Source organism: Accipiter gentilis, chromosome Z (assembly GCF_929443795.1).
Source record: "Accipiter gentilis chromosome Z, bAccGen1.1, whole genome shotgun sequence".
NCBI classification, from domain to species: domain Eukaryota; kingdom Metazoa; phylum Chordata; class Aves; order Accipitriformes; family Accipitridae; genus Astur; species Astur gentilis.
This window is the reverse complement of record NC_064919.1, coordinates 86861562-86889077: the sequence shown is the minus strand read 5'-3', so window position 1 is coordinate 86889077 and position 27516 is coordinate 86861562. Positions and strand designations below refer to the sequence as shown.

The following is a 27516-nucleotide window of genomic DNA, read 5'->3' as shown; positions in this document are numbered from 1 at the left end:
GAGGTTTGCCAAATGCTGCATTTTCAGCATGAGAACTCAGACTGACCACCTGCAGGAAGCTGGATTAACAAATTACACTACTTACATCTAATAAAATAAAAAGATTAATACAGCTGGCAAACTTCAAATTGCAAGTATGGCTAAGACAAAAGTTAAATACATTCCCCAAAATGCCTTCAGCAATTTGTAGGATAGCTGGAAAAAGGCACATGGCAATACAGGGAGTCCAGAAAACACTATGGCACATAAAGCAGCCCGAGACATGTAAGTACTTAGACTTTTAAAAGTACTTAGGTACAATTTCAAGGATCTAGACTTTAGTAACTAAAAAAAATCTAACACAGAATAAGAGGAGAAAGCAAAGAGGAGAAAGCAAAGAGGAGAAAGCAAAGAGGAGAAAGCAAAGAGGAGAAAGCAAAGAGGAGAAAGCAAAGAGGAGAAAGCAAAGAGGAGAAAGCAAAGAGGAGAAAGCAAAGAGGAGAAAGCAAAGAGGAGAAAGCAAAGAGGAGAAAGCAAAGAGGAGAAAGCAAAGAGGAGAAAGCAAAGAGGAGAAAGCAAAGAGGAGAAAGCAAAGAGGAGAAAGCAAAGAGGAGAAAGCAAAGAGGAGAAAGCAAAGAGGAGAAAGCAAAGAGGAGAAAGCAAAGAGGAGAAAGCAAAGAGGAGAAAGCAAAGAGGAGAAAGCAAAGAGGAGAAAGCAAAGAGGAGAAAGCAAAGAGGAGAAAGCAAAGAGGAGAAAGCAAAGAGGAGAAAGCAAAGAGGAGAAAGCAAAGAGGAGAAAGCACCCTGACTCTCTCTTCTTCCTCTTCTCAAGAGTATTAAGTTTCCCTAAACCTAGTCACGGACTTGTTATCCAGTAATCCCCGTTGAGTGACATTTTTAAGAGCTTAGATCTCAAAGATCGTTTTTCATGCTCAGGTCTAAGCAGCCAAAAGTATCTCTGTTTAAAGTAACAGGGTTATGCTATTTGATGTCATATATAACACGTTCTGTTGTACTGCAACACTTCTTGTAGTACAAGAAGTAGCCACTTCCATATCCAACATTCCCTGAAGACTACAGAGCGAAAACTGGTGTGTGGAGCAAGTACAAAGTGAATGAATACAGACTTACCATGATGCCACCCCAACCCCACCCTGCCCCAACCCTGCTACCTCATTCCAAGTTCATTTGTGTTGTGGCAGGGGCAGTGGGTTGCTGGGGTGGGGAGAGAGAGCCATGTTATCAGTTTTTAGGTAAGGACAAAAGGGGACCAAGCAGTTAATGTACTTACTAATGGCTGGGGCTATTCCACCTACTGATCCTGGTCCAGGGATGTTTCCAGCTACTGCTGCAGCTTGAGCAGCAGCAGCAGCTTGGGCAGTGGCAGCCTGCTGTTGCATCTGACGATGACATTGGCGTAAATCAAACACCTTAAAAAAAAAAAAGGTATCAAACCATGTAGACTTAGCGAAATCAGTGAAGGGAAGAATTCCTCAACTCCCACCCCCAATAACATGGACCTCTCTGCTCTCGCAAAGCAACTTCTACAGTCTCCCCATACACTTGGGCAAAAGCAAACCTTCCCTGACTAGTTTAATTTCTAATAGAAATAATCCATTAAAGCTGATTCTTATAGACTCTTCTCATATGACATTACCACCACTGGCAATACCAGAACTGGGCTGAGCTGAGCAGGCTAAAGTAGTAGTACCCTGTGTGAAAGCGACTGCGGGATCAAAGTCTGAATGATGTTACAGGCTGATGAAATACTGACTTTTTAGTTAAATCCCAGGATTTTCAGAAAATAGGCATATAAATAAAAATGGAAGCCAACAAGTTCTACTTAACTTTGTCAGGCTTTATTCTCCTTTGCTGCTTTACTGAAATAGGTTAGTCTATTTAAAAGTAATACCAATAATTGATAGGCCTGAAGTTTCAGCAGCTAGGTTTCAGGCCAGTGGCCTTTTACATCTTTGTGATCAGGCTTGGCACTAATATATACAGGAACTCATAACAGAAAGCTCATACATAGAGGCCAGTGGGGCTTCTTTCACCTTCGTTACACAATCTGCCTGCAAAACTGAGGATTAAAAAAAAATTTAAAAAAAAATCCTGCAAATTTAAGCAGTTTCTCTCATTCAAGAATGATTTTTTTAGAAGTATGACTTGTCCTAAATAAAGTTTCAAGTCTGGCAGAGTCATGTCCAAGTAAGAATCTCCTGAAAATAATGTTTCCACGCAACCATCTGTGACCTCTGGACCACTTCATGTTCATAACACTTTAACACACACTTTACCTTCTACTGCATTTACACAAACTTTCCCAACTTTTCTTGTTTTGGAGAGGCAGTAAAGAAACAGATAACCTATGCTAAGAATTTTAGTAGCAGTTAATTTAAAACTGTCAGTCTAAAAATACAAAAAACTGCTATCAAGATTGTTTGTGGTGAAATACAAAATTAGTTTCTTTGGTAGTATCTAGGTAGTAATATCTTCCTGTTTAGAGTAATTTTAAAAAGTCATCTTAAGTGACTTGTCAAATGGAAAGGTTTAGGATTTTTTAAAAGGAAAATCAAAAGCAAAGTTACATTTATTTCAGCGTCTCATAGCTTCCCCAACATCCACAAGAACTAAGTGCATGCTGTTGTCCCCCACTATTTTCATCCAGGACCATCAAACCAACCTTTATGTATGCACTTGGGTAAATCTTGTGAACAGCATCCCCTGGTGCGCGCCCTGCTTCTCTATCCAGGTAGTAACTCTGAACGAAGACTGCATGGTCGCTGAGGCATCTAACCCACACGTCACCTTCTCCTTTGCACTCCAACTGCACCCCTTTACCTATGTGCAACCTTAAAAAGAAAAACAGTTCCAATGCACCTGTTTATACGTACTATAAATGAGACCTTGACTAAAACCATAAACAATTCTCCAGCTCTACAGTCATCTGTGATACCTTAATTTACACTCCACTCATACAAAGACTTGAAATTGTAGTTATTATCTTGGGTATAAGCTAGTATATAGTTACACAAAATCTGTTAAGTAAGAAACCATCTGTAATACCATGTAAAGATCTATTGGAAACAGAGAACATAGAAGCAATGATATTCAAGTACCAACTACCATACTCACTGACAACACAGAGCTGGGATACCAAACGCATTCAGTTCTGTTTGAAAGTATAAAATCCCACAGGCATGCTAGTATAGAAAGTCACTCAAGTACATATACAAAGCCACATTTTAAATGCAGAACTGTATGTTCATTTGGACCACATTACAGCAATCTAGCATTTTGATTGTCACAATGCGACATTTCTGAAGACATGGAATCATTTCCTTTTCATTTCAAAGAGGAAAAAAAGTTGCAAGATTGCTTCAGTTCTCTATGCTTCCACATCAAAGCCTAGCAGATGCATGGTGAGAATGAATGAAAATCCAGCTAGCTCTCTATCAACCTTCCTTTGCTCCTTTGACAAATCTATATATTGCAGTTATTCTCACATCACTCTGTGGTGCGGAGAGCTAATATTCAGCTTGCATACATAATGGCACGAGTTGCTAATTTTATCCTTGAAGGCACAGCCTTTGAAAGCAATGAAAAGCAATGCGCTATTGCAAAGCACCGAAGGTCTTTGTCACACAGTTCACATTTTGAATGCATTACAGTAGTGGCCTAGAAAGATATACTCTGCTATAGTTAATTCAGTTAAAAGAAACATACCGTACTTGTAATTTCAAAAGGGAGGCACACACTGAAGGCAAACCAAAATATTATCAAATACCACAGACAGCTGGAGCTTTTGGGATCTGCAGAATACCTTGCTCTCTCAATGGCTTCTGTTCTATGCACGTTGGAAAGCTGGCCCAGGCAAAAACGGTCTCCTCCAGAAGGATCCACATATCCATCAACAGTAACAATTGGACAGCTTGAAGGGACCTTAAACGTTTCCCCAACTTGCACGTCCATTTCGAAATATGCGATTGAACACCAGTACTCTGGAGCTAAAGAATACATACAATTAACTGACTGAAAGGCACAAAACCCCCCCTATAAACCCATTTCAGACAATCAATTAAGCCTTCTGCAACTGTATTTGTCACTCAGAGTGCGCATTCACATAAGCAAGTTCAGATAGACGAAGATGTCTGCTAGCACAGAAAAATACTATATACTGGAACCAACATGGGCTTGTCATTTTTATTTAAGCACATGTCAATGCTAGGGGGTTTTGTAGTTAAGATCTTACAAGTCCTTGCACAGTTTATAATGCCAGCTAGATTTTGTAAGCCATCTGCATTCCTGCACCTTGTGACTATAGCTTGATTTTGTCTTCCTTTAGCATAAAGTAGTAATACATACATGTCTATTCATGGCTAGGCTGATTGGAACTAACTCTCAAACAGACCTGGCTTAAGATAAGTAACTACCTCCTAGGTGAAGTCAGTTTTCTCTTTCCTCACTGCAAAGTAAACTGGATTTGGAAAGCAGGGCAATGGGGGAGAAACATCAAAGATCACATACTGATCTTGTCTGCACACAGGAAAATCAGGCATGGGATAAAACAAGGAAGCATTGAGCAAGGGAGCAGAACAAAATGGCATGTTTTAATAGCAGAGAGGTGCCTTTTAACTCATACTATTTTTAAAAGAAAAACTGGCTACAAAGGAAAGAAGATACTTGGAAGAAGCTACCACGTGAGGAAAGGAAACTCTGACTCCCCAGAGGATGCTACTGAAACCCACTCAAGTAAGTGAGGAAACCTGACAAAGCAAAGTGATTTTGTGTATGTGTATCTGCTGCTTGTGTGCCACCTGGGAGCAAATGGCTTGTCAAGCCTTCTGCACGGTTTGTTGTGCGTGCTTTTAAGTGTTAGAGTTTCTCTCTTCAGACACATTAAAACCTAAAGTTGCCATAAGCTGAAGTCACTGGGGATCTTGGGGACTCGGCACCTTTGCTGACTATAAGGGCCCATTTCCACAAAACGGTAACACAGCCAGCACTTAAGCAGCTTGTTGGGGAGGGCAAAGAAAATCAGGGCTACAGTGTACTCAAAATAGGGGAAGCAGAAGAGCCAACGTGATGGGACCTAAACACAGCAGCCTGATAAGCCAACAGGAAAAAGAACTCTCCCAGTGCCCTAAGTGGTACTCATCCATTACAAACAGCAGCACCCAACAGCACACCTACTTGTCCTAAACTGTTGCTCTGGTTTTATTAGAATAAAACAAGGTGCCTGAATTCCTTTCATTTGTTTTATCTTCAAATAAATACTCATGTCTCTGAGGACTGAATAGGATGAAATCAATAGGTGAATCAATAGGGTGAAAGAGACATACTAAATAAGATGAAATATAATTCAGCTACAGTTAAGTTCAGCCAGCAATTATCAACACTTTCTGGTACTGATTTAGTCACTGACCAACGAATAAATGAGTTGAGCTTTTAGGTTTTTCAACTACGCAGTTCTCCCTGTGCAGGCAACAGCTTTGGCTGCTGTTGTTAAAAACGGAATACCACCTTGCACCTGCAACAGAGCAAAACTGTACCGCAAGACAAGACCTCCTTGGTTCCACGAACCACTACCATTAATGAAGACTCTTGGAAAGAGCAAGCTTCTAAGCAAAGGTCTAAGAGAAACTTTAGCACCAAAATGCTAAGGAGGGCAATACCTATCTTTCAGGGTATCTGGCTGTGATGGTGGACTTCTAGACTATAGATCCAAGAGGGTTTTGGCATGACCTAAAGTCCATGATGTTTCTAAAAGCAGGCAAAAGTACAGCTTCAGGCACTCCGCAAAGTTTAGGATTGAGGACATTCAGAGTTCAGACACCTCTAAGGTAGGCACCAGCTCAGTGTGGGTTTGAGGATTGCAATTTTTTGCTTAGGCATCTAAATTAAATTCCGTTTGCAGCCTATGTCACCATTCTAAGACACAAAATAGTTCCTCTCCTCCTTTCCTCCCCTTTTGAATATCTATCTCACAAATTTCAGAGTACTTGATACCAAAAAAAAAAAAAAAAAAAAAAATCAGACTCAAAACAGAAAGTTATTAGCTTCCACAATATTAGCACTACATGTTAGATTTTACTCACCAGGATGATTTGATATAGGAGGCTGGAATGCAAGTTCATTGTGAACTGGCCCTTTAAAAGAAAACATGCAATTTGTTTTACACAAGGAAAAATAGGGTTTTCTTTCTTAACTTGTTTTCCTATGAAAAAAGACTTGTGAGGATGCCAGATGTTATAAATCCCAGTAATTTCTGAATCAGTTGGCCAAATCTGACAGGGGAGAAAAATGCCTACAGAAGAATTACACTCTTAGAGGTCTCCTAAAAATTCAGAAGTTGAGTAAAGAGCTCCATTAGTATCCCAGGAGGAAAGGCTGCATGCTGCTCAAGCCAGACCCAGCTCCAGGAGAGAGCAGAAACCAGATGTAGCACGGAGATGTAATAGAAATAGGACTTAGGCTTCACATCTGCCCCAAGTTGAGCAAGGCGAGAATCATTGTAGAGAGGCATGTGATATAAATCTGTCAGAAACCACACTTTCTTAGTTTCATCACTCACAGAACAAGTTGCCCAGCATGCTGTGGACTTGACCATAAGAAACACTCCCTGATGACTGAAAAAAGCCCTAGAGAAGTAATTTTCTAAAGGAAAAAATACTGAATACAGTCTTTGTATCGGTCAGTTTATTCTCTCCACTTTTATAAACTAACTAGGTCCCTTACAGGCAGCAGAGAACAAGAAGGAAAGACTTAAAACATAGTATTATAAGTAACAGCAGCTTTTGCAACAAGATGTCAAAACAGGCACAATGTTGGTAGGTGTCAAAACATGCGGCTTTCTGAAGTGAGAAGAGCAGCCAAGAAAAGCTTTATGTGGTTATCACCAGCCAGTTACAACTATTAATTATGGAAAGATACACACATTGAGAAACATTTATACAATATCTACAGCACCAGTAAAGTCTTTACATACTCATATTTCTGACAAATAAGATGACAAATGAAGTGGTATCCTAACAGAACAAAATAATGAAACTTCATAACCGTATCTAAACCACAATTTACTTGATAGAAACAAGCTGAAAAGTCATTCTAACATTAACTCACAGTATATTCTCCCCTCCACTAATGACTGCTACAAACAGGTGATCTGGTTAAGTACTATATCAGGAAATAAAGAACCGTTCACTTTTTGCCACGAAATTTAGAAAAAACTTTAACTGAGGGAGGGGGGTTTGCACGCTATACTCTTATGATGCATATACTGTGCTAGACACTTACACTAGAAGTTTGATCACTTTTTTTTTTTCCTTCCTATCTCCTGTACCTTAAAACAAGAAGTTGTGGTCCTATTTCGTAGATGAAAAAGATTTTCAAATTTGCGTGCCAAATGTACTCATGAATCAGGTTGTAGCAAGACCACTTTATTGACAAGTACTTTACTGCATGAGCTTTCACAAAGTTCTTTTAAACAGGCTAGTGTACATGGACACACATCTTCCAAAGCTTAGTGTAGATTGTTACATCATTAAGACATGACTTCAGAATTTCTAGAAAATAAAAACAGCCAGGAACTTCCAAGTTTTGAAAGAAAGAATATCCAAACAACACATTCTGAATCAACTTCTTTTTCGACAAAGGAAATATTCACTACTAGATTGCAAAGCTTTAAAAATAGAGGTTTAGAAAGGAAATGCTGGTTTTGTTAGGTACAGTAAGACATCTATAATATAGATGGTATAACGATCTGAATTTCTAATCTCTGCTGCTTTAATGGAAAAAAGTCCGTCAAGCTCTTACATTTAACTGTCAGAATATACTAAACACAGTAACGGTAGTGCTATAATGAAAAAGAAAAAAAAAAGGATTTGAGGGTAAAGAATAATCACAAATGAGCCCCCACCATTCAACAGAATTGAAAACAGTGATTTGAAAATCTGCACTACTTACAGTAATGTCCAGGATGCATAGGTGGATGATGCTGAAGATGGCCATTCTGGTGGTGAGGTATGGTAGGTGTGTAGGCTGCCGTCCGACTTCCAGTCCAAGTCGTAGTACTATCTAGAAAAAGAAAGGAGTGGTTGGTTTTTAAGGGAGTTTTTTCGCATCTCACTTCTAATCCTCTATTTCTCCTGAACATTTGGAAACTGGTTTTAGAAAACTAAGAAGAGTGCACATATGTATATACTCACTGTGATGGTAAGTAGCTGGCTGAGCTGTAAACCCATTCTGCTGAGTTCCTGGCTGAGGCCCTGAAGCAATCTGTAAGAGTCCATCACTATGGCTACCTGTCAATATACTGGTAGGTTGACCTGGTAAAAGAACACACTACCTATTCATGAACGTTCCAAAATTTTAATTAAGAAGAGCTCAGCAGTACTGGGTAGGAAAATACACCCAACTAAGGGCACTGCAATACACAGTTCCTACAAGTTTGGTTTCAGTATTTTTTTCCACCCGCCAGAGTGTCTTAAGAAACTTGAAGCAAGATGCTCTGCATCAGCTGATTCTGACACCCTTCATATGTTAGGAGTAGAAGTATGCAGAGAACTCTGTTTATCAACCGCATCTTTGTTTTGTTCACATCTCGTTTTTCAGTTTGAAAGGAAAGAAGAGGAGATGTCACAGGTTTTATTGAATAACATCGCTGGAGATTTGGTATGAATCCAAACAGGCCAACAGTAGGTCCAATAAGTTGCTTATTTTCAGCATGTTATAACTACTGTTCCTAAGGAGGACGCTTGCTTAAATTTACATTCCTCCAAAACATACTGAACAGTATTTTATTTTTAAAATTAGTGCTTGAATAGAGCTGCATACATCACTGGACTCCTTCCTGAGAAAGTTGCTGGGAATTTTTTCTCCCAAATAAGTATTTCAAGAATTGTCTAAGCTTTAAAGTAAAACTACAGATATTTCAGAACAGGTTAACAGAGTTTGATTTTAAAAGGCTTCAGCTCAGCCATTAACACTAAACTGACCAGCAGTTTCACAAGTACACTTGCACTCTCAAACTGGTGTGGCTAGCAGAATTTAATACATTGAAAACGTGAAGTAAAACCTAAAAATGAGCTTTTTTTCCTGTCCACTTGGCTCCCAACAATTATAGCACTGACGAAAAAAAGTTACTGACTACAAACTGCTGTGCAAAGGCAATACAATTAAACTGCCTACCCTTTTTTCTCTCCTGGAGACAAATACAGACATCATGTCTCAGCTTGGCAAAACCACCATTAGTTTTAGCAAAAAAGTTGTCAGCTAAAATTAAAGAACATTATCAAAACACTGTGCCACCATAATTCAAATCTGGTAACATGAAATCCATTATATTCACACATCTTTGGTATTAACAGCGATGAAGAGTATGTGAAACCCTTCCAAACTTCATGGTTTCCCTACATCAGGGCTGCAGGACACTGCATACATAACCACTTTACTGTCCTGCTGGAGTGAAGAGTGAGGTTTGATGCTGGTAAACCAGACTCTTCCACTTGTAACAAATACACACAAAAAAGTAAGAAAAACTTCAATGCAGCATTCCAACGGACTCGTGAAAATATTAGTTAGGGCTGTTACTTTGGTAGTACAGTGGGCCATTATAAAAATAATCAAGTTAAAACTGTAAGACTCATCTTGTCAGCTGTGGAACACTAAAGAATTGTCTGAAAACCTCCCGATACTGCCACCTTACAGTATATCCGTTTGTTGTACCACTTGCTGTTGTAGTAAAACAATGAAATTCTTCCATTCCTACAGCAATTATTCCAATAATAGCCTTAATGTTTTGTCAGTGGTCAATTGTTTTAACGTCGTATTACTAAACCTTTGGCGTATCCAAAACAGCATTTTAACACTCATGTAGTGTCAGTCTCATTAAAAAAAAGACTGGGTCACCAGGAAAGTTGCTCAAATTATGCTCGAAGTCAAAACCTTATGTTAACACTTAGGAGACTGCCTAGATCACACTGCCCCACACTTTATCAGTGTAGTGTGGCAGCAGCACAGTTCCAATGCAAGATCTACTTTGGCAAAATTCAGTGGTTATCTTTGAGCTTTCTCATGTTCACAGTTTAGTATTTCATATAATCTCGATGATCTTACTTGTTGAAGCCACAGGAATGTTGGGAAAATTAGTGGTGCTGGTAGTGCTAGCCTCAGTAGGAGCTAACATGGCTGGGGTGCTATAAGGCTCTGTAGATGCCCTGTTACTTGGTGGATGCTGGATGGTTTGGACTGAATGGCCTTCGGCAGAAGACAGTGACGGCTGCCCCTCGTAGTCGTGAACGTATTCGTCTTTCACCAACATGCTTGATGGAGCTGTGAAGAAGTAAACGGTTAAACTTGCAAAGCAAAACTATTTTCAGGATTTAACTACAAATTGCACTGCTACTTTCAAGCAATAACAATGCTATTAAAACTACTGGGGAGAGGATTTAACCTACATAAACATTGCTAAAGCACTCCTCTAAATTACAAATAAACACTTCCAAATCATCAGCAGGAAATTTTGAAGCATAACTGGATGGAAAACCAAATTGTTTATTTTGCTCACTGCTATCAAACAAGCAGTTTAGTCCCACAGTAGAAGACTCCAACAGCATCTTGTTTTCTAGTCCATCACTGTGTGATTGGACATGGTTAATAAAAGGGAAAAACATGCTTTTTGTCAAGCGCCTAACGTTAATGCAGTAGCTAACAAAGCAATTCCTAGTATACAAGTAAGAACATACATAAAGCTCCTATGAAAAATGTAATTCACAAACATAGCACATAAAAAACTTTATGCATCCCTTAAGTAATTTTAAGCAACACCCATCCAAATTCACTAGAAACATCAAATTCACATTCAAAGACAATATAACACTACTCTATATTTAACAACGTAGCCACTAATTCAGAATATTGCACATACAGCGTAAGGAAATTACAACCATCGCCACTACAAGAATTTATTTCTGTATATCCTATTGAGCATGTTCAAGTAAAACACTTGCACTATATTAGCTCCCATTCTCATTTTTAAAGCAGCTTTAAATATATTAAAATCTGACAGTAATTTTCTGTTTCCTACTGCAAAAACAATAGCACAACAAGGAAACACTTATGTATTTAACTACTGGCTAGTAAGCTTTGATTCTGTACAAAAGGATCATTTTTCAGAAGACACAGGTAACAACGCATATTAGCAGAGATGAGCACACAAGTTAAAGCTTGTGAAGTTAACAGTTTGTTGGGTTGCTTCGGTTCTTTTTAAGTCATTTTTGCTTGAATACTTCTAATAATGTGCTAAAAACATTGTATTATCCAATTTTCCTTCTCTACGGATTTCTTCTGGAAAGAAAAAAAAAATTTAGTTTTGAAATAAAGCAGTTACCAGCTGGCTGCAATCTCAGATTTCTGAGTAACGTTCATTGGACATTTAATATCCAATTTCTCCCATGTTTCAGGGAGAGCAAGAATATTAGACTGCTTCATTCAATTGCATATTAATTACAGAATTTCTATTATTTTCTTGTTAAACTACTTATTAATTATAAGCGTCTATTATTCCCAATTCAGTTAATTAATATATCATACAGGTGCACACATTTTGGGATGTTGGTTTTTGGTTTGGTTTTGTTTGGGGTTTTTTTTAATTAGCAGCATTCAACAGTGAGGTTTTTGTTTTTCTTTTTTGTTGGGGTCTCTAAGTTGCAGGCAATGAAAACAGAACATACCTACAAGCTGAGCTGAAGCCTCAATTTAAAGAATTTATCAATACTTGCCTCTCATACGATACTTAGCTGGTTTTCCAAAACCAGAGAGACAAACGCATTTCATCTGCTCTCTATACTCCCTCCCAAGGAGATACACATGAATAAACTGTGTACATACTGAAGAGTTTAACACAGTTTGTGCACATAGAAATGCAATAGTAAACAGAACTACTTACCAGAACTCTGTAGTGTCAGTCCCGAGAGATCTTTAAAAGGAAGAAAAAGAAAAGGGGGTGTGGAGGATTGTATACACAGAGATCTTCAACAACATTTGAACATTAAGTTTATAAGCCTTTACAAATTAGTACTACAGACTCTACATATTATACCCCCTCCATCCCAACACAAGACTCAATGCTAAGTTATTCCTAGGAAATACATGAACTGTAAGAACTGTGTGCAAAGCCAACAGAAAGACTTAAACAAAAGCCACAAACAGTTCTTTCAAATTTGGAATAAAGGTAGAAGAATAATTCCATTAAGAAGATGGACAAGAGCATATGAGGGTAATTTATAATTAGATCATTAAAAGTTAATGTTTCTAATTTAGGCCTGTATTTTCTACACTCAAAAGGAAAACATTTTCCCCACTGTTCCATTTTAAATCAAGAGTCTACTTACCGATGCCAGGCGATACTACACGCTCATAATGGTAAGGATTTACACAGACACTGTCACATTTTAAGTCAAAAGCATACTGACAATATTTAACATGCTTGAGTTCATTTTTATGAAGATCAGGCCACCTCCAAAGACGAGCGTAAATCACATGAGGGAATCCCTTGCGACCAGCCACCTAAAAAGTTAGACACAAAAGTTGATTGGGAAAGTAGCAAGACATTTCCCTTTAACTTAGCGAGGAGCAAAGCTGGAAGAGGACAAACAACAACACAACCTCTCTCCATCATCAAAATATGAAAAAAAAAAAAGGTGGTGTACAGTTTACCCAAGTTCTGCACTCAACAGAAATAAATTTCTATTAGGGTTTTGCTACAGTTAAGTCAACACTGTGATTCTTCAGAAAAAATATTGGATACATAATGGCAGAAGCAGAATTTGTGCTTAATGTAGTATGTATGGTCACCTTCCCCACCATGGATGATGAAGGAGCTTTGCCCCAGAAGAAGAGGAACGAGGCACTAAGCTACACTATAAGGAATTTACAAGTAGAAGAATGCCAATCCATTATATTGGAAAAAAAAAAAGTGCTTCTAGGGTAGACAGAAAGCTAGCCAGCAAACATGACATCTGTCCTGGAACAAGGAAATCGCAACCCAAGCTATACAGGTACTGAGTACTGACTATATAAGGCTAACATAAATCCTCAGTGCAGACTCCTTGGAGTACCTTAGCAAGGGATCATAGGTCTTTCTTCACACTGCTGACCAACACAGAGCTAACAGAAGCTTGTAGTGAAAATACCAGGATAAACAGCCGAATTTGTTACGTGACCCTGCTTTTTACTGCCACACACACACTCGTTTAGAACGGCTGATCCAACGCCTTCTGCTCCTTTTGAAAAAAAATAAAATAATCAACTACTGCAGCAGTCCAGAGCTCCAGCCACAAAACATGCCTACAAATGGGGGCGAAGGGGGATGCAAGAGAAGAGCTACTCTTCCTCAACACTCTAGGATCCTGCATCACTCACTTTTGCTCCAGCTTCACTAGGAGGAAAACATCTGATTTTCACTTGTACTAACCTGAAGCCTCCCATCCAGCGTTCTCTGTATTGTAACACACTTGCTAGGATGAGCTCCATTTGTGGTTATAGCTGTAATCAAAGAATCCAATTCATCTTTTTTCTCCTTTAGCTTTTTAACTAAACTTTCAATTGCGCGTTTTGCAAAAGTTTCACTCTCTCCACCTTGTCGATGGCACATCAAGCTGTGAACAATGCTCAGACAAGCATCATTACTTGTTGGCGTGTTAGTAATAGACATATTGTCCATTTGTCACAGCTTTTTCTTTCAGATCAAATGTCAGTTTGGGGGGCTGTTATGATTTTCAAGCTGATGAACAAGAGATGATCCAAGTTAAGTGTTAGATGTACTGTCTCTTGGTAAAACCTAGGAGGAAAAAATATCTACATTAGAATTGTTTTTAACAAATTGCAGATCATGTTTCTAAGGAAGTCTGTGGCTTTTTGCTTCTTTTATTTTCAAGCTAAGTGCAGGATATTAAAAGCACATGAAAAAACTGCATTGCTTGTCCCATGATAGCTAAAACATGCTTAAGACACTGCTTGCACAGTTTTAGATATAAGATTATATTTTTCCCCTAGTAACAATATTTAAATAAAGATTATAGTTTATATACATGTACACATAGTATGTACATATAGAAAGGTAGGGATTATTAGATGAACAGGCTCTGAATCAGGAAAGGAACAGTGACAATGATTTCCTACGTTTTATACTGGTAGGATGACACCAAGTGAAAATACTGACTGGGGATCAAGGGCCATTGATTTGAACAAAATTTGAAAAGTGAAGAAGCATGAATGCACACCAGAATCATCTGTCATCTTTATTTCATAATCCTGTTCAAACAGTTCAGCCATGTTCTGACCTCAGACTACCTCTATTTCTCTTCACTAATCAGAAAGGCAAAAATTGTACCTGGCCATTAGCTTAATACAGATTTATGTAAATTAGTATCATGTGTATCTTTACACAGGAAAATCCCAACTGGCATATTTGTCTTTAGTTGTTTGGATCCAGCTTCTTCCGGATCAAGACAAATCAACTGAAGTCACTAAAAAAGCACTTCCAAATTGTCTCAGACAGAACTGTCTTAATTACACTAAATATAAGATAAGGAATAAATCCCTCCTAACACATTTGGCCTTTAAACTCCATTTGCTAAGAACCTGCAGTGGTTTCTGGTCACGAAGTCATTCTTCTCAAAGCCAGCAGACCTCATCCTTTTGAAGTTTCCTTTAATTCACAAATTAGAAGAAGAGCTGGCCTGATTTTCTCAATTCTGAATGAGCTAATTACTACGCTTTATCTTGCTTTATCCAGAAACATAGGACAGCAGGTTTCATGCACTCACAGAAAAGTAGTCTATTGTCAAAGAGCTGCTTTGGTTGATCAAGCAGCAATGGCTTCAGGTAGTCGTCCACTAACACCATTCTATGTGGTCTGACTTTCTTAAGACACTGGCAGCAAATACACCTAAGTGATTTTACTACATTTAAGTTTTCTGACTAAGCTTAAAATATAAGCCTTTCTGAAACTAACATGTTGTTCTCAGCAATGTAAATAAAATAGACTTGATTTCAATAGTTAAGGAAAAAAAGGTTTGTTCACATTATCTGGGGAACACATTCAGTCAAAGACCTGTTGCTGCACTGGAATTTTCCATGTTATTAGAGGTACAGTAGTAGCAGCTATTTATTGGAAACAAATGCGTTGCACAAAAATAAGAGTGGGATGTTAATTTAGAAAGTTAACGCATCACACAAATTACAGTGTGAATGCATGGCTTCCCTTCTTGTACAAGGAATATTGTAACACAAATCCAGCAAAAATTATAAAAGGAAACAAAGTCTTCCCTATTTAATATTTTCTCCAATTTCAACTCGAATACAGCATGCTTTGGTATACTTGGAAAAAACACATCGCAAATCTTTGCCCCCCACTCCATCTTCAATAGTTTTCTTCTTTTGTAAGGATGCTTCTGGACCTTATTTCTCCCAAAGGAAAACAATTACCTAAAAGTTTGAGTAAGATCATTTTACCTAGCTATAGAAGTTTCTCTCTTATTGCTAGGTTTTTTTACGCGTCAACTCAATAAGCCTCTTTTAAAAGTCAAGCTTAACCTGCCAGTCATTCTCCATGGCAACTCACACTCGCATAAATCCGTAAAAGCTTGCCAGCTAAAACAGAATAGAACATCATTTTCCTTAAATATAAAACAGCATCCCAGATTGATATACATAAGTAATCATAAATAAGTGACTTGATAAAGCCATTAGCCAAAAGAGCTTTAAATAAAGAGATGCTTAAAATTAGACATGCAGCTCTATCTTCTACACCCCTAAACCCATGAATGAGAATTTTGCTTGCTGACTTTCAGAAGACTAAGATCAAGCAAATAAATCCTTATTTAAGTGGAATGATCTTCAGAAATGTTGAGTCACCCCTCAGCTGCCACTGTGCTCAATAGGAGCTTCTGACTGTTCAGCACTTTTGAAAGCCAGGCCAGTTGTTTAGGATTTTGAGTACTGTTACACACTGCTGGTGCGTAACTGCACGGTAATTCAGGAGCCTCCCTTAAAAGCCCCCTCTACAGAAATCCTGTATTTAATCTCACAATTTTGATCCCCAGAAAAAGGGGGTGAGGTCAGTGGCTATCAATCTGGCACAGACTGATAAATGCTGCGACATATTTCTTCTGAAGTACCAGAAGCATTTTGCAGACAAGCCAAGTTTTTACGTTCCACAAATTTAGTTTCTCATGAAATAGCTCTACAAGCCTATCTTTCACTGAGTCACACATTCAAGAGGTGCCTTAACACCTTCTTACTATATTACTTTCATGTGTGCAAATAAAAGCAAAATGCAATCTTAATGCGTTGTATTTTTAGAAGATAGCCTTTGAAGATAAGGTTCCAGCATGCCCTCAGACATGGAGTGCTAGATGTTCTGCAAAACAACAGTATGCTTGTGCGATTTAACGTTTACTTGATGCGAGCATGAAGCTTCAAATTTGTTCCTTAGCACGCCCAAGTAGGTGATCCCACACTACAGCTCAAGCTTAGCTTTATGGTGGAGTAAGTAGGGCCAAATCTACTGAGCAAAGATCTTCTTACTTCCCTCCACTCAGGGATTTCACGGAAACAGCAATGGGCGAGAGAGTGCTTTGGGGGAAAAGGGGCAGAGAGAAGAGACAGGGAACAAGAGAAAAGCAGCAGCAGGAGACAGCGCTTGTAGTGAAGTACTCAGCTTTGCCTACCAAGGATGAAAAAGGTATTTCTCTCCCTTCTGCTATAGTGTGATGCGAGCAGAACACAGAAGAAAAAAAAAATAAACGGGACAAGCTAACCTAAAATGCTAACAAGTTACAAAGTTATAGAGAAGTATCTCATTATGTTATAGAAAGTAATTTATTTCAATGACAGGTATGTTACAAAACAAGTGAACAACAGCTAGTGTTCTGCCATCGTCTTAAGTATTGGAACAAGAATAAGATCCTTTAAAGAGGAGATAAATCTGAAAGACAGAAGAAGTTAAGATTGCCAGGTAATTAAAAACACCTCTGATGATCTGTAGCGAACCCACTGCTATCTCAGAGAACCGTTAATTGAAACTCTCCATTCAAGACTGATGCAGACTTGAACAAATACCATAATTCTTCCGTACATCCTACTTCCCCATGGCTGCCTTGCTGAAGGGTGATGTATCTCTTTAGCCTGTGCAATGAAATTCAAAACATGAAGCAGCTGTCCAAAATTAAAAATGCAACACTGGTGCCACTTGCCTCATTTTCACATCTGTGGATAATTCTGCCAGAAATGGTTACCTGAACAATAGAAATAGATTCCAAAAACACAGGCATCTATAACGGTATGCTACCTCATATAACTAAATTCAAATATATTATTGACTTAGCTATGTGGAAGTAACATTACTGAGCTCTCACACTAGCGCCCTCATTGCACTTACATTTATCTCATGAGCATGAAAGCAAAGTAAGTACCATACTAACTCAAACTATTCCACTGTTCTCAGATCAACTGCTACATTCCCTCTCTCAAAACGCCAATCATTTTACTAGCGTGACTAGAGAACAGAGACCAGGTTTAATGTTCAGCATCTTCTGCAAAAGCTGGCTCAGAGCTCCAGGAGAACATTCCTGTTTGTGGAAGCAAGGTGCTGCTGATCAACTGGAAAAAACTGAGCAAAGTACAAAAAGCAGATGAGATCTCACCCAAAGGGATAATCAATGCATTTACGGAACAGAAAATTAATATTCCACCTTGTTTGCCAGTATCTCTTCAGCTGCACCAGCAAGATAATATTATAAACTAGCACAGCTTAAGAACAAGTGCTTTTACATGCCAAAACCCACGGCTTCCAAATATTTGCAGCAACTCTTCAGGCAGCATACTAGGCATTCAAGAGATCCGATCATTTGGAAGGCCTCACGTGAGGCCTGGGAGTTGCAGAAGTGTATTTCAATTTGAAATTCTTCATCAAAAAAGCAGGCAGATGCACACAGATGTAGGCAGACTCACAAGCATGGTCTGAAGAAGGTACAAGGGTTTTAGAAAGAAAAAAAAGTTCCTCTCCTTTTCATAGTTTAGAAAAAACAGACGGACTTGATTTCCTTGCTTTTACAGAGGTATTACTACAGTCATACAGAAGCTCAAATGAGACATAAGGGCAGGGGCTGCTAAAAAAATACAAAGACTTCACCTAGACCCCCGTCAATGTGCCCCTAGCCATTCAGCCAAGCAAATTTTGAAACTTATATGAAAAATCCCTTCCTCCAAACAATTCCCACTTCCAACACTCTAAAGCGGTTGAAATTTGCCGAGAAGTTACAAATCCAGATTTCTTAAGAAGAACTCACATTCTTTTCTACATGCTAAGAACAACCTTAAATGAATACTTTTTAACACTCACAAGTCACTTATCTTCCCCTTCTCCTCCCACAAAAGCCACACTTTGCAATTTGGGGAGAACGATCAACCCCAAACAAGAAAGGGAAATAATACGCTTACGCAGACAAACCAGGCGGTTATGGATGGAGCTGGAAGTCAGGGACATAACCCAAAGGAATATGATCCAGGCAATCAGCAATCCAACAGCTTGGGCAAGATGGTTAATCCAGGCCCGATGCTGATATGATACGCTACCCTATTCATTTACAGTAGGGTTTAAGCCAATCGCAGCTGTGGAGGGATCAAATTCACCAAGAAACTCAGTCTAAAAATGTGACAGTCCAAATGCCACTGGATAATTACTTTAAGATATGGGCAAAAGGCCAAAACCCCCTCCATGTCACTTTCTTAGCATGTGTTTGTTAAGTTTCCACAGCAAACTAGGTATTTTCCAAACAAGAGACAACTTGAGACTCTTGGAGACTTCATTATTTGCAGGACAAATTACATGAGAAATCGTGTGATTAGGAGTGATCAAGTAACACTTTGTTTTAAAAACTAAGCTGCTAAGAATTGTGAAGTGCTGTATTTAAAGAAAAACAAAAAGTTAAAAAATACAGCACAGCCTTGGCACAACTGGAAAAATAGTTCCTGGAGGTGTCAGGGCAGCAATCGCCCTTTGAAAAGCTTTTGATGGAGAAAGGGAAGCAGTCTTGCAGATCAGAAAGAAAAAAAAAAGAGGTTCCAAATACAGATGTGGTGCTGAACATCCAGACATGCTGGTGGGGAAGACTGATAAACATGCCAAACAGGGGAGGCAGGGGAACATGCAGCATACACCAACAGATCAGAAGTGAAGGAAGAATGCAGAATAGATTTGCAACCGCATGCATGAGAAGCCTGAAATAAACAGATGTGGTGGAAATCCAACCAGTCTGCAAAGTTAAAATCAAAGAAAAAAAAGACTTTACACATACTAAGTATCAGATGACACATTCGGGGTTCAGGAAGCCTTTAAACAGCAAGGCTGAGATAGATTTGCCATCTTTTCCTACAAACTGATCAGATAACAGTCCTCTGTCACCTTAGAGCATTTCAAATGATCGTCAATACGCTATCGTTGTAGGTGCCTTCCAACTGAACTATTCTATTCTAAATAATAGCAACATAGACTTTTAGCAGCAGTTATGCAAAAATGCTCTATGATGCACGTAAATATACAAGCCTGAGAATTTTTAATGCTGGTATATCCCTGTATAAGGGCTGCTGTTACAAACACGTACAGGGATGCTAAAGACGGTAACGCAAGGCAAGTTAGTGTGTCTAATGGCATTCACCAGGTACAATACATCATTTCTGTCTACACTATGAATCTTAAGATAACTTGGCCATTATCCATTGTAGCATACTGCAGAAGGGTCTAAGCAAGTCAGCAAATTTGCAGGTAGATTATCCTTTGTGACAAGCCATGATTTAAGTGAATATTACCACTATGGCCTTCAAAAAAAAAAAAAAAAAAAAAGGCTCATAACATCCAAGCCTCCAAGTAAAAAAGAAAATAAACACAGGTATATTGCAGTAACAGAGACCACAGCCAGATCAAGGCCTATGGAGCCGTATGATGTCAAAGGCAAAGATGTACACTCTGCAATTCTGGGGAGTCATATAGTGAGGCAAGGAGGGAAATGAATTAATGCAAAAAATATCCTAATGACCAAAAAACCTATTTCCAAGTTTCAGATATGAAGGTAATTTTTGGACAAATGTATATAAGAAAAAATAAGAATTGTTTGCTTGAAGCTGTCACTGATGCTCTGGGAGCATGATTTACCAGTAACAGCCATCCCAGTCACAGATTTCCAGCGTTTTGATACCAGGCAGTAATGCAATGCTAACGAACTGGCTAATTAGAATAGCGTACAAATTGACATCTTGCTAGAACATTTCACACAAATAAAGGACAAGAATGGCTCTTGCATAAGCTGTTGCCTCCAAAATTAGACAAACACAAAAGATGTCAGAAAAGCAGCATATATACATTTGATAGCTTTTAACCACTGAAACATTACTAGAGTTTTGCTGTTCAATAATGCAGCAGTAGAAGTTTTATGATAAACATGATAAAGAAAAATCCATAAACCAATAAAACAAAAGGCAGCTTGTGATTTGATGAAGATATGAATAAGTGATTAAACTGCAGATACTTTCCAGCACATTAGACTATTATCTACTTGCCCAAAGGGTGAACAGGAACAAAATGTTTGTAGACATAAGACCAATTAGCATTAAAGAGCAAGAGACAGAGTACTGAGAAGGTACTACACTCACACTGTTCTGTACAGTAAGAGCTAACATTCCCCAGAATACTATTTTTGTGCGTGTATCTGAATCATCAGTATCAATTCTGCTCATCTCACTGTCAGTAGCTACAAAAATTTAAGACACATGACAGCATAAAAGGAGCTGCAGAAGAGTTTTAAGACAACTCTGAATGGCAATCCTTCAGTCTTAACATAAATCCACGGTTAAAAAGAGCAGCTATTTCTCTGTGGAAGAAACTGATCTGATGTAGGTGCCCAACTGCAGCTCTCAGCATCTTTACTCCTCTCAGCTTCCACCTGTGCACTTCAACTGCTTTCAAAAGCACTTACAAATGCAACAGACTGATCCTGTGAATGGAGCAAACATTCCTGCTGCACAAGGTTCCAGGTTTTTTAATCTCGTTCAAGAAGCTAATACAACAGTAAAACACATCCAAATCCCTGGGTTTGAATGTGTGGGGGGCAGGACACAATGAAAAAGGTAGCACTGCTATGCTGATGTGACTACATACGCACATGTTTTAAAACCTAGAAAGTTGCATTCTTCATTCTCTCTACTTTTTATTTTTGAGAAAGCATACAGCTGAAAAAAACTCCTGTTTTCAATACAGGCTTCTGTATGGTCAGAGAAGGAAGACCACCGCACACTACACCACGAAAGTGGGAAGGGCAGTAAACTCCTCTACAACTAGATCTATTTCCACAAGAGAGATCTAGGCACCTCACACTACCTCATCTCTGAGAGGGCACCCTTGGTGTCCTACCGAGCAAGAGGTCATCCCCTCCTCATCCTAGCACTCGGGGTTAAGGAGAGGACGAAACCCTGCAAATGGCAGGAGAGACCACGTTCAGAAAGCAGGTGGTGGTAAAGTCCTTGCTGTTGGAAGACGGAGCAAACCTGAACTGAACTATTCCTCAGAGTATCCTGCAAGACCCATCTTCTTGCAGAAGGCTTCCTTCAACAAGGACAAATAGTCATTTGTCAAAACCTCAAAAACAGAGGAAACAATTGTGGCTACGCCAAGCAATAAAAGGAAGAGTCAAACCTTGTTCGGGCAGAAGTGGTGTGATTTTTCACTTGTACATAATGCTTCGATACCCTAGCAATAGGTGTATTAGATAACATCTGTTCTTTATTGTAATCTGCACAGGGATAATGTTCTCTGCATTTGTTCGAGCTTAAAAAAAAAAAAAAAAAAAAAAATCACCTCTGGGCAACGCAAGCATGGAAAATTCCAGCCCCAACCAAAAGTAGAGTTTTTCACAAGGTTAACAACATAGGAAAACAGAGTCCTAAAATTCCAGCAGGACCTTAACAACAGCACGGCAAAGGCTGCTCCTCACCAGGACTGACCGATCTGCTCTCAGCACCTTTGTTCTCCACTAAATCTGTTGATAGCTCTCAAAACTCACATCCCTATTGTGTTAGCTGCACTTGAATGCATTATGTAAAGAGCCATCTACTTTAAAAAGAAATTCTAATCAGTTTGAGACACTTACTGCTTCTCTTTAGGCTTCAGCTCTTTGAAATAAAGTTTCTATATCAATATTAAACACACATGCTTATGCAACAAGCAAATCAAAAGAGGTTCATGAATGCAAAGTGAGAAGAAACTCCTTCCAGTAGCAATCCGGCCAAGATAAGAGGAGGGCTAGAAGGACAAGTTGCCTACTTATCATGACGCTGGAGTACAAAAACAGGTTTAGTTTTATAGGGCAGTATAGCAATTTCAACAACCTTGCACGGAATTACCTCCATTACTGAACGAAGTAAAAACAGTGCAAGAGTCTTACAATTTAAAGGATGACAGCTATCGCAGAGCCTGAAATCCCTCCTGCCTGTTGACAGTGGCACACCGTTCCTAACCAAGATCATTTGAGAAGCGGTGGTAAAAGACACCACGATCCTACTCCGACCGTATGTGTTTGACAACAATTGGTTTGCAGTAGTACAATTTGGGCTCTAAGTAATAACACACCTAACCCACAGTGAGATTACCCCATAAATTAACGAGCCTTCCGTGGTAAAACCTTAAGACTCAACTACGCAGCAAGTCACAAACCTCCCCAAAACCCCACACCCCCAGAAACAGGGATGGGAACGAAAAACAGTAAGTCAAGAAGGAATAATCTTTAATTAACACCCTTTGTGCTGAGCAGCCCCACGCCGCCTGAAAACCAGCTAAAAGCACCGTTCCCTGTTATTGCAAATAAGATGGCAGATTTCAAAGAACTAAACGCCAAGCGGCTCACACAAAACCACCCAGGGCATCTTCCAGCGTGCGGGAAGAGAGCACGAAGAGAGCGGTCCGCACCAACGGCAGCGGGGGAAAGTTTTAACTTGGGGACAGGCCGGCTGGAGGGCCTTTAGAGAAGGGCACGAGGATTTTTTAAAAAAATAATAATACTAAAAGTTTGCGGGCGGGGTGGGATGAGATATATATATATATATATAATTTTTTTTCTCTCGCTCAGGGAAAGCGGGGGAGGTGAGGAAGGAGAACCGGGGAGGAGAAACCCCCAGGTGGAGGTTTGGGGGGGGGGGGGGGAGGGCAGCCGGCACACCCCCGAGGCGGTCGGGAGGAGGAAGAGGAGGATGATGAGGAGGAGGAGAAGGAGAAAGGGGCGCGTTGCGAGCGGCCTGGGCGGGCGGGCGGGAGCCGAGAGCGGATGTTACCTGGGCCGCGGGCGGCGGAGCGGCCGCTCTCCGGGCGCGGCCTGCGGCTGTGGTGAGGAGAGGAGGGGCGGCGGCGGCGGCGGCGGTGACAGGACCGGGGGTGGCGGCGGCGGTGGGCGGTGAAGGGGAGGGGGGGGGGGGGGGGGGGGAGGAAGCCTTCCCCTCGCCTCAGCCGGCCCCGGTGCGGCGAAGCGGGCCAGGCCTCCGCCCCCCCCCCCTCTCCTCCTCCTCCTCCTCCTCCTCCCCGCCCGGCCGGCCGCCCTCCCTCCCCTCCCCGGGCTTGCGGCCGGGCCGACGTTCAACAGGAGGAGGGGAGGACACCCGTTTGTCGTGTGACGGCCACCCCCGCCGCCTCCTTGTTGTTGTTGTTGTTTGTTGTTGATGGCGGCGGCGGCGGCGGTTGTTGTTGTTGTTGTTGCCGCGGACTCCGGCCGCTCGCGCTCCGCGGCCGCCGCCGACACGTCCAGCCGCCAGCGCGCATGCGCGACATCCGGGTAACAAACACCCCCCCCCCCCTCCCCCCCGCCTCAGCTCCGCCGCGGCTGCTGCTGCTACAGCCGAGCGCCGCCGCCACTGCGCCTGTGCGCCCGCCGCCCCGAGGTTGTCGCGCCGCCGGCAGGTGGAGAACGGAGCGGGCGGGCGCGTTGAGGGGGTTTATTTTTGTGGTTGGCGTCCGGCGGCGCAGCGCCGGGTGGGGCAGAGGAGCGCTGTTGGGAACGCAAGGGTGCCCCCCCCCCCCCCCCCAAAAAAAAAGGCACAGCTCCAAAAAAATGCAACCCCAGCAAATGCGCAGGCGTGACCCCTGTAAGTACAAAAAGCCGAAAATGCGATCCCCAGAGATGCGAAGCCCCAGAAACGCAACCCCTGTAAGTGTAAAACCCCACAAATGCAACCCCCAAAAAGTTGGATGCCCTGCAAATGCAACCCCAACAAATACACAGGGCCACAAATGCAACCCCCAGAAACGCATAGCCCCGCAACTGCAACTCTCGTAAATGTACAGCCCCAGACATACAACCCCCATAAGCGCAAAGCCCTGCAGACGCAACCCCAACCGATGCGCAGTCCCGCAAGTGCAACCCCACAAGTGCAAAACCCCAAAAATGCAACCCCAACAAATGCGCAGCCCACAAATGCGACCCCCACAAGTGCAAAATCCCACAAATGCAACCCCCAGAAGTTGGAAGCCCTGCAAATGCAACCCCAAGAAACGCACAGTCCCGCAAATGCAACCTCCAAGAGTGCAAAGCCCCACCAATCCAACTCCAACTTTTCCCCTTCCCCACCACCTCGTCCAGCAAAAGCAAACTCCCCAAAGGAATTCAGCTGAAAAGGAAAAATATGTATTTTTTTTAAATTAGAAGGTTACATCTTCCCACCTTTGCGGTGTTGGGCCACCGCTAGAATACAAAGCAGAAGGGAAAAGGTGCATGAAATACTGCATCCACTGCAAAACGCCAATATATTTTTGCTAAATAAGTGGGGCGTTTGCCAAGCTGCTGGTGTGCTATCGCAGCTACTCTGGTGAGAACAAAGAATGATGGGAATTTTCAAAAATTGTTATATTGCCGTACCAAAATTTCCTGCTCACACTATTAAGTCATTTATAGTCACTTCCACATCCTTAAGAATATCTTCGTGATGAAAAGCAAGTAAAATGCTGCTATATTTGTCATCTTTTCCTGGGTAGACGTAATTGAAGCCTCTTCACACCAGGATTTGCTGAGTGTGTTGCAAATTATCCGTTTCTAGAGTTTTTGAAGCGTTATGGATGGGAGATGAGAGCTCCGGTCCCGTGCAGGACTCGTGGACCACGGTGCAGCAAATCCACGTGCTCATGGGCTGCCAACACCAGCCTCCGTGCTGGCAAGTTACACACCAGCGCTTCCCCTGCCTCTCCAAGGGATATAATTTTAAAAAAATAAATCATTAAGTAATCTGCAATTTGTAAGCACGGTCTCTTCCAACCTTGTGCTTGCAGAACCAGCTGCAGCCTCTCATCCAGGGAGACGATTTGCTCAAATGCGGGGATGAAAGCTGCAAAACGTTAATGCTGAGCACCAAGCAGTGTAATTTCCAGACTTCCCGTTGGTTGTATTATGGCAAAGAATAAGTTTAAATATACTATGTTAAATTTCCTTCCATTGGCAAACCATTCCTGGTTTGCTTTCAAGGCATACCATGAACCAGAGCCCCATCTAAACCATTGGGATGCAGCAAACTACCATTACCGACACTGTGTATTAAACATCTTTTCAACAGGCAGCCGTCTTTATAGGCAAAAATTTTGTTTTTAAGAGTGAAGATGAAAGGGTGTTGGGAAATTCGGTGCAATCTTTCACCTTATTTCACAAGCAGGTGTGAACAAGCTGCAAATTCAACAAGGAAATCCCCAGTGATGACACTGCAGCTGGGTTATGGGGTAGTGTGATTAATTCACCTCTATAGCATGAATGTTGTATTAAATCTGAAAGAATCTGAATTAGGTATCTCAAAAGCACTGTACGCATCGCGGTAACTCTCTGTGTTTATACATATGACCATTTTGAGGTTCATAAAGCAATCACTGCGATGTCCTACTCAACCGGATGGTAAAACGTGGAATTTGGGGGTGCACAAGCCGCTGAGCTGGTGCCACCATCAGTCTCCAGTGTCCCCAGCTCGGTGCGGTGTCCACGAGCCTCCGTGGCTGTTGGGGACACGCGGCGAATCCCACCACAACCAGCACCAGTACACGAGGAAAGGACTGACCTGGAGTTGTAAAGGGACTGGGGTGACCCCCAGGTAGGTGCTTCACCAGGCAAGATGCTGAGCTGCTGCCTCATATTTTTCCAAAGCCAAACAGCTCCAGCAACAATTAGTCCTGGGAAGGACCTCTGCAGGCCATTAAGGCAATTCTGAAAGGCTGCAGAGACACCATGTCCAACAAAACGGTACTTTTTCTAACCGCCTAAACGCCTTTGAGCTCAAACATTTTTCAAATATCAAATGCTGGTACTAGCAGGATCAATTTAACATGTTGTGGTTTAGCATCCGCACCCATCCCCCTTCCCAAAATGTTACTTTGATCAAATTTCTGCAACTTATTCTACCTCAAGATCCCAATCAATATGTTTTCATTATTAATAAAAAATGCATTAAGTTGTTCTAGTGACTATGTGCCAAACCACCGATTTCAGTGAGACCTGGATCAGTCCTACCACCTCGCCAGAAATTAGATTTCTAGAATGAAACCATCCGAGGTAAATAATTAATAACCTTTTCCTTATAAATGAACATAATTCAGTAAGAGCAAATTATTTTTAAAGTCTGTTTAAAAAAAAATAATAAAAAACTGCTCCCAAATGAAGATTGTGTTTTTTCTACACAGACAGATGAAGAGTCCCCACCATGGGCCATGAGGAGAGAGGTTGATACAAAAAGCTGAACCACCTCTAGCATCAAGGATTCCTTTCCTGGCTGGATTTAGAGCCCAGACTCGATCTTGGGCTCTCCATCCTCGACACACACTGCACCACGCTCAGAGCATGTAGGAAACTTATTTCTCAACCTTTTTTGCAAGCTCATGTGGATGTCAGCAGAAGGAAGATTTACCCTCACTCCCTTTGATCAATGCTCATCAGCTACACATAAAACTCAGGAACAGCTCTGCCGTTACAAAACTCTTCATGTCTTACTTGCTCCCTCCTCCTCTTTGCCGTAACATAAAAAAGCTTCTTTCGCAGTTTATCAAGTCCCTCCACTGGTACCAGCTAAAAAAGGAACCAAACTTAGAGGAACTCTTCCAGGAAAGCAGAAGAATGTTTAAAATAAGTTATTCAAAGCTAAAAAAAACAAACCGACAACTTCATTTACATACCCAGAACTTGTTGAAACACCCTTCCAGTCCCTGCAGGACCAGACCAGAGTCCTTTGCCTGCTGTCAGATGAAATACTCTCAGGCAGATCTATTTTAATGCAGAGGAATTTTATTCTCCAGTAATTAACAAATGGTTAATGGAAAGATAAACTCATTGCAAAAATATGGTCCAAATTTTTCTGACACACATGTTCCCATTAATTTAATTCAAGTCTCACTAGCAGTCAGATTTATGAAGTAATTTAGTATCCAGACTTAGATATGAGAGAAGAGTGGACTGCAGTAAGCAAAGACAC

General features: G+C 40.9%; 1 protein-coding gene across 4 annotated transcripts in view; it reads right to left on the bottom strand.

The window, feature by feature from the left end:
* The window catches only part of SMAD4 (SMAD family member 4), a 29270-nt gene extending 5433 nt beyond the window's left edge, over positions 1 to 23837 (bottom strand). For 3 of the 4 annotated variants that reach the window (XR_007504989.1, XR_007504990.1, XM_049794270.1), the window contains exons 1-11: positions 23362 to 23837; positions 13454 to 13819; positions 12372 to 12546; positions 11927 to 11956; positions 10096 to 10311; positions 8187 to 8306; positions 7945 to 8055; positions 6078 to 6128; positions 3803 to 3986; positions 2663 to 2831; positions 1271 to 1409 (exon numbers count right to left, since the gene is read on the bottom strand). Coding sequence is in view for 1 of the 4 variants with exons in the window: in XM_049794270.1 (XP_049650227.1) it covers positions 1271 to 1409; positions 2663 to 2831; positions 3803 to 3986; positions 6078 to 6128; positions 7945 to 8055; positions 8187 to 8306; positions 10096 to 10311; positions 11927 to 11956; positions 12372 to 12546; positions 13454 to 13702 (1444 nt within the window). In the remaining 3 variants the exon portion in view is untranslated. The remainder of the gene's footprint in view (positions 1 to 1270; positions 1410 to 2662; positions 2832 to 3802; positions 3987 to 6077; positions 6129 to 7944; positions 8056 to 8186; positions 8307 to 10095; positions 10312 to 11926; positions 11957 to 12371; positions 12547 to 13453; positions 13820 to 23361) is intronic. The other variant, XR_007504991.1, reaches the window with a different exon arrangement.
* Positions 23838 to 27516: the final 3679 nt, after the last annotated feature.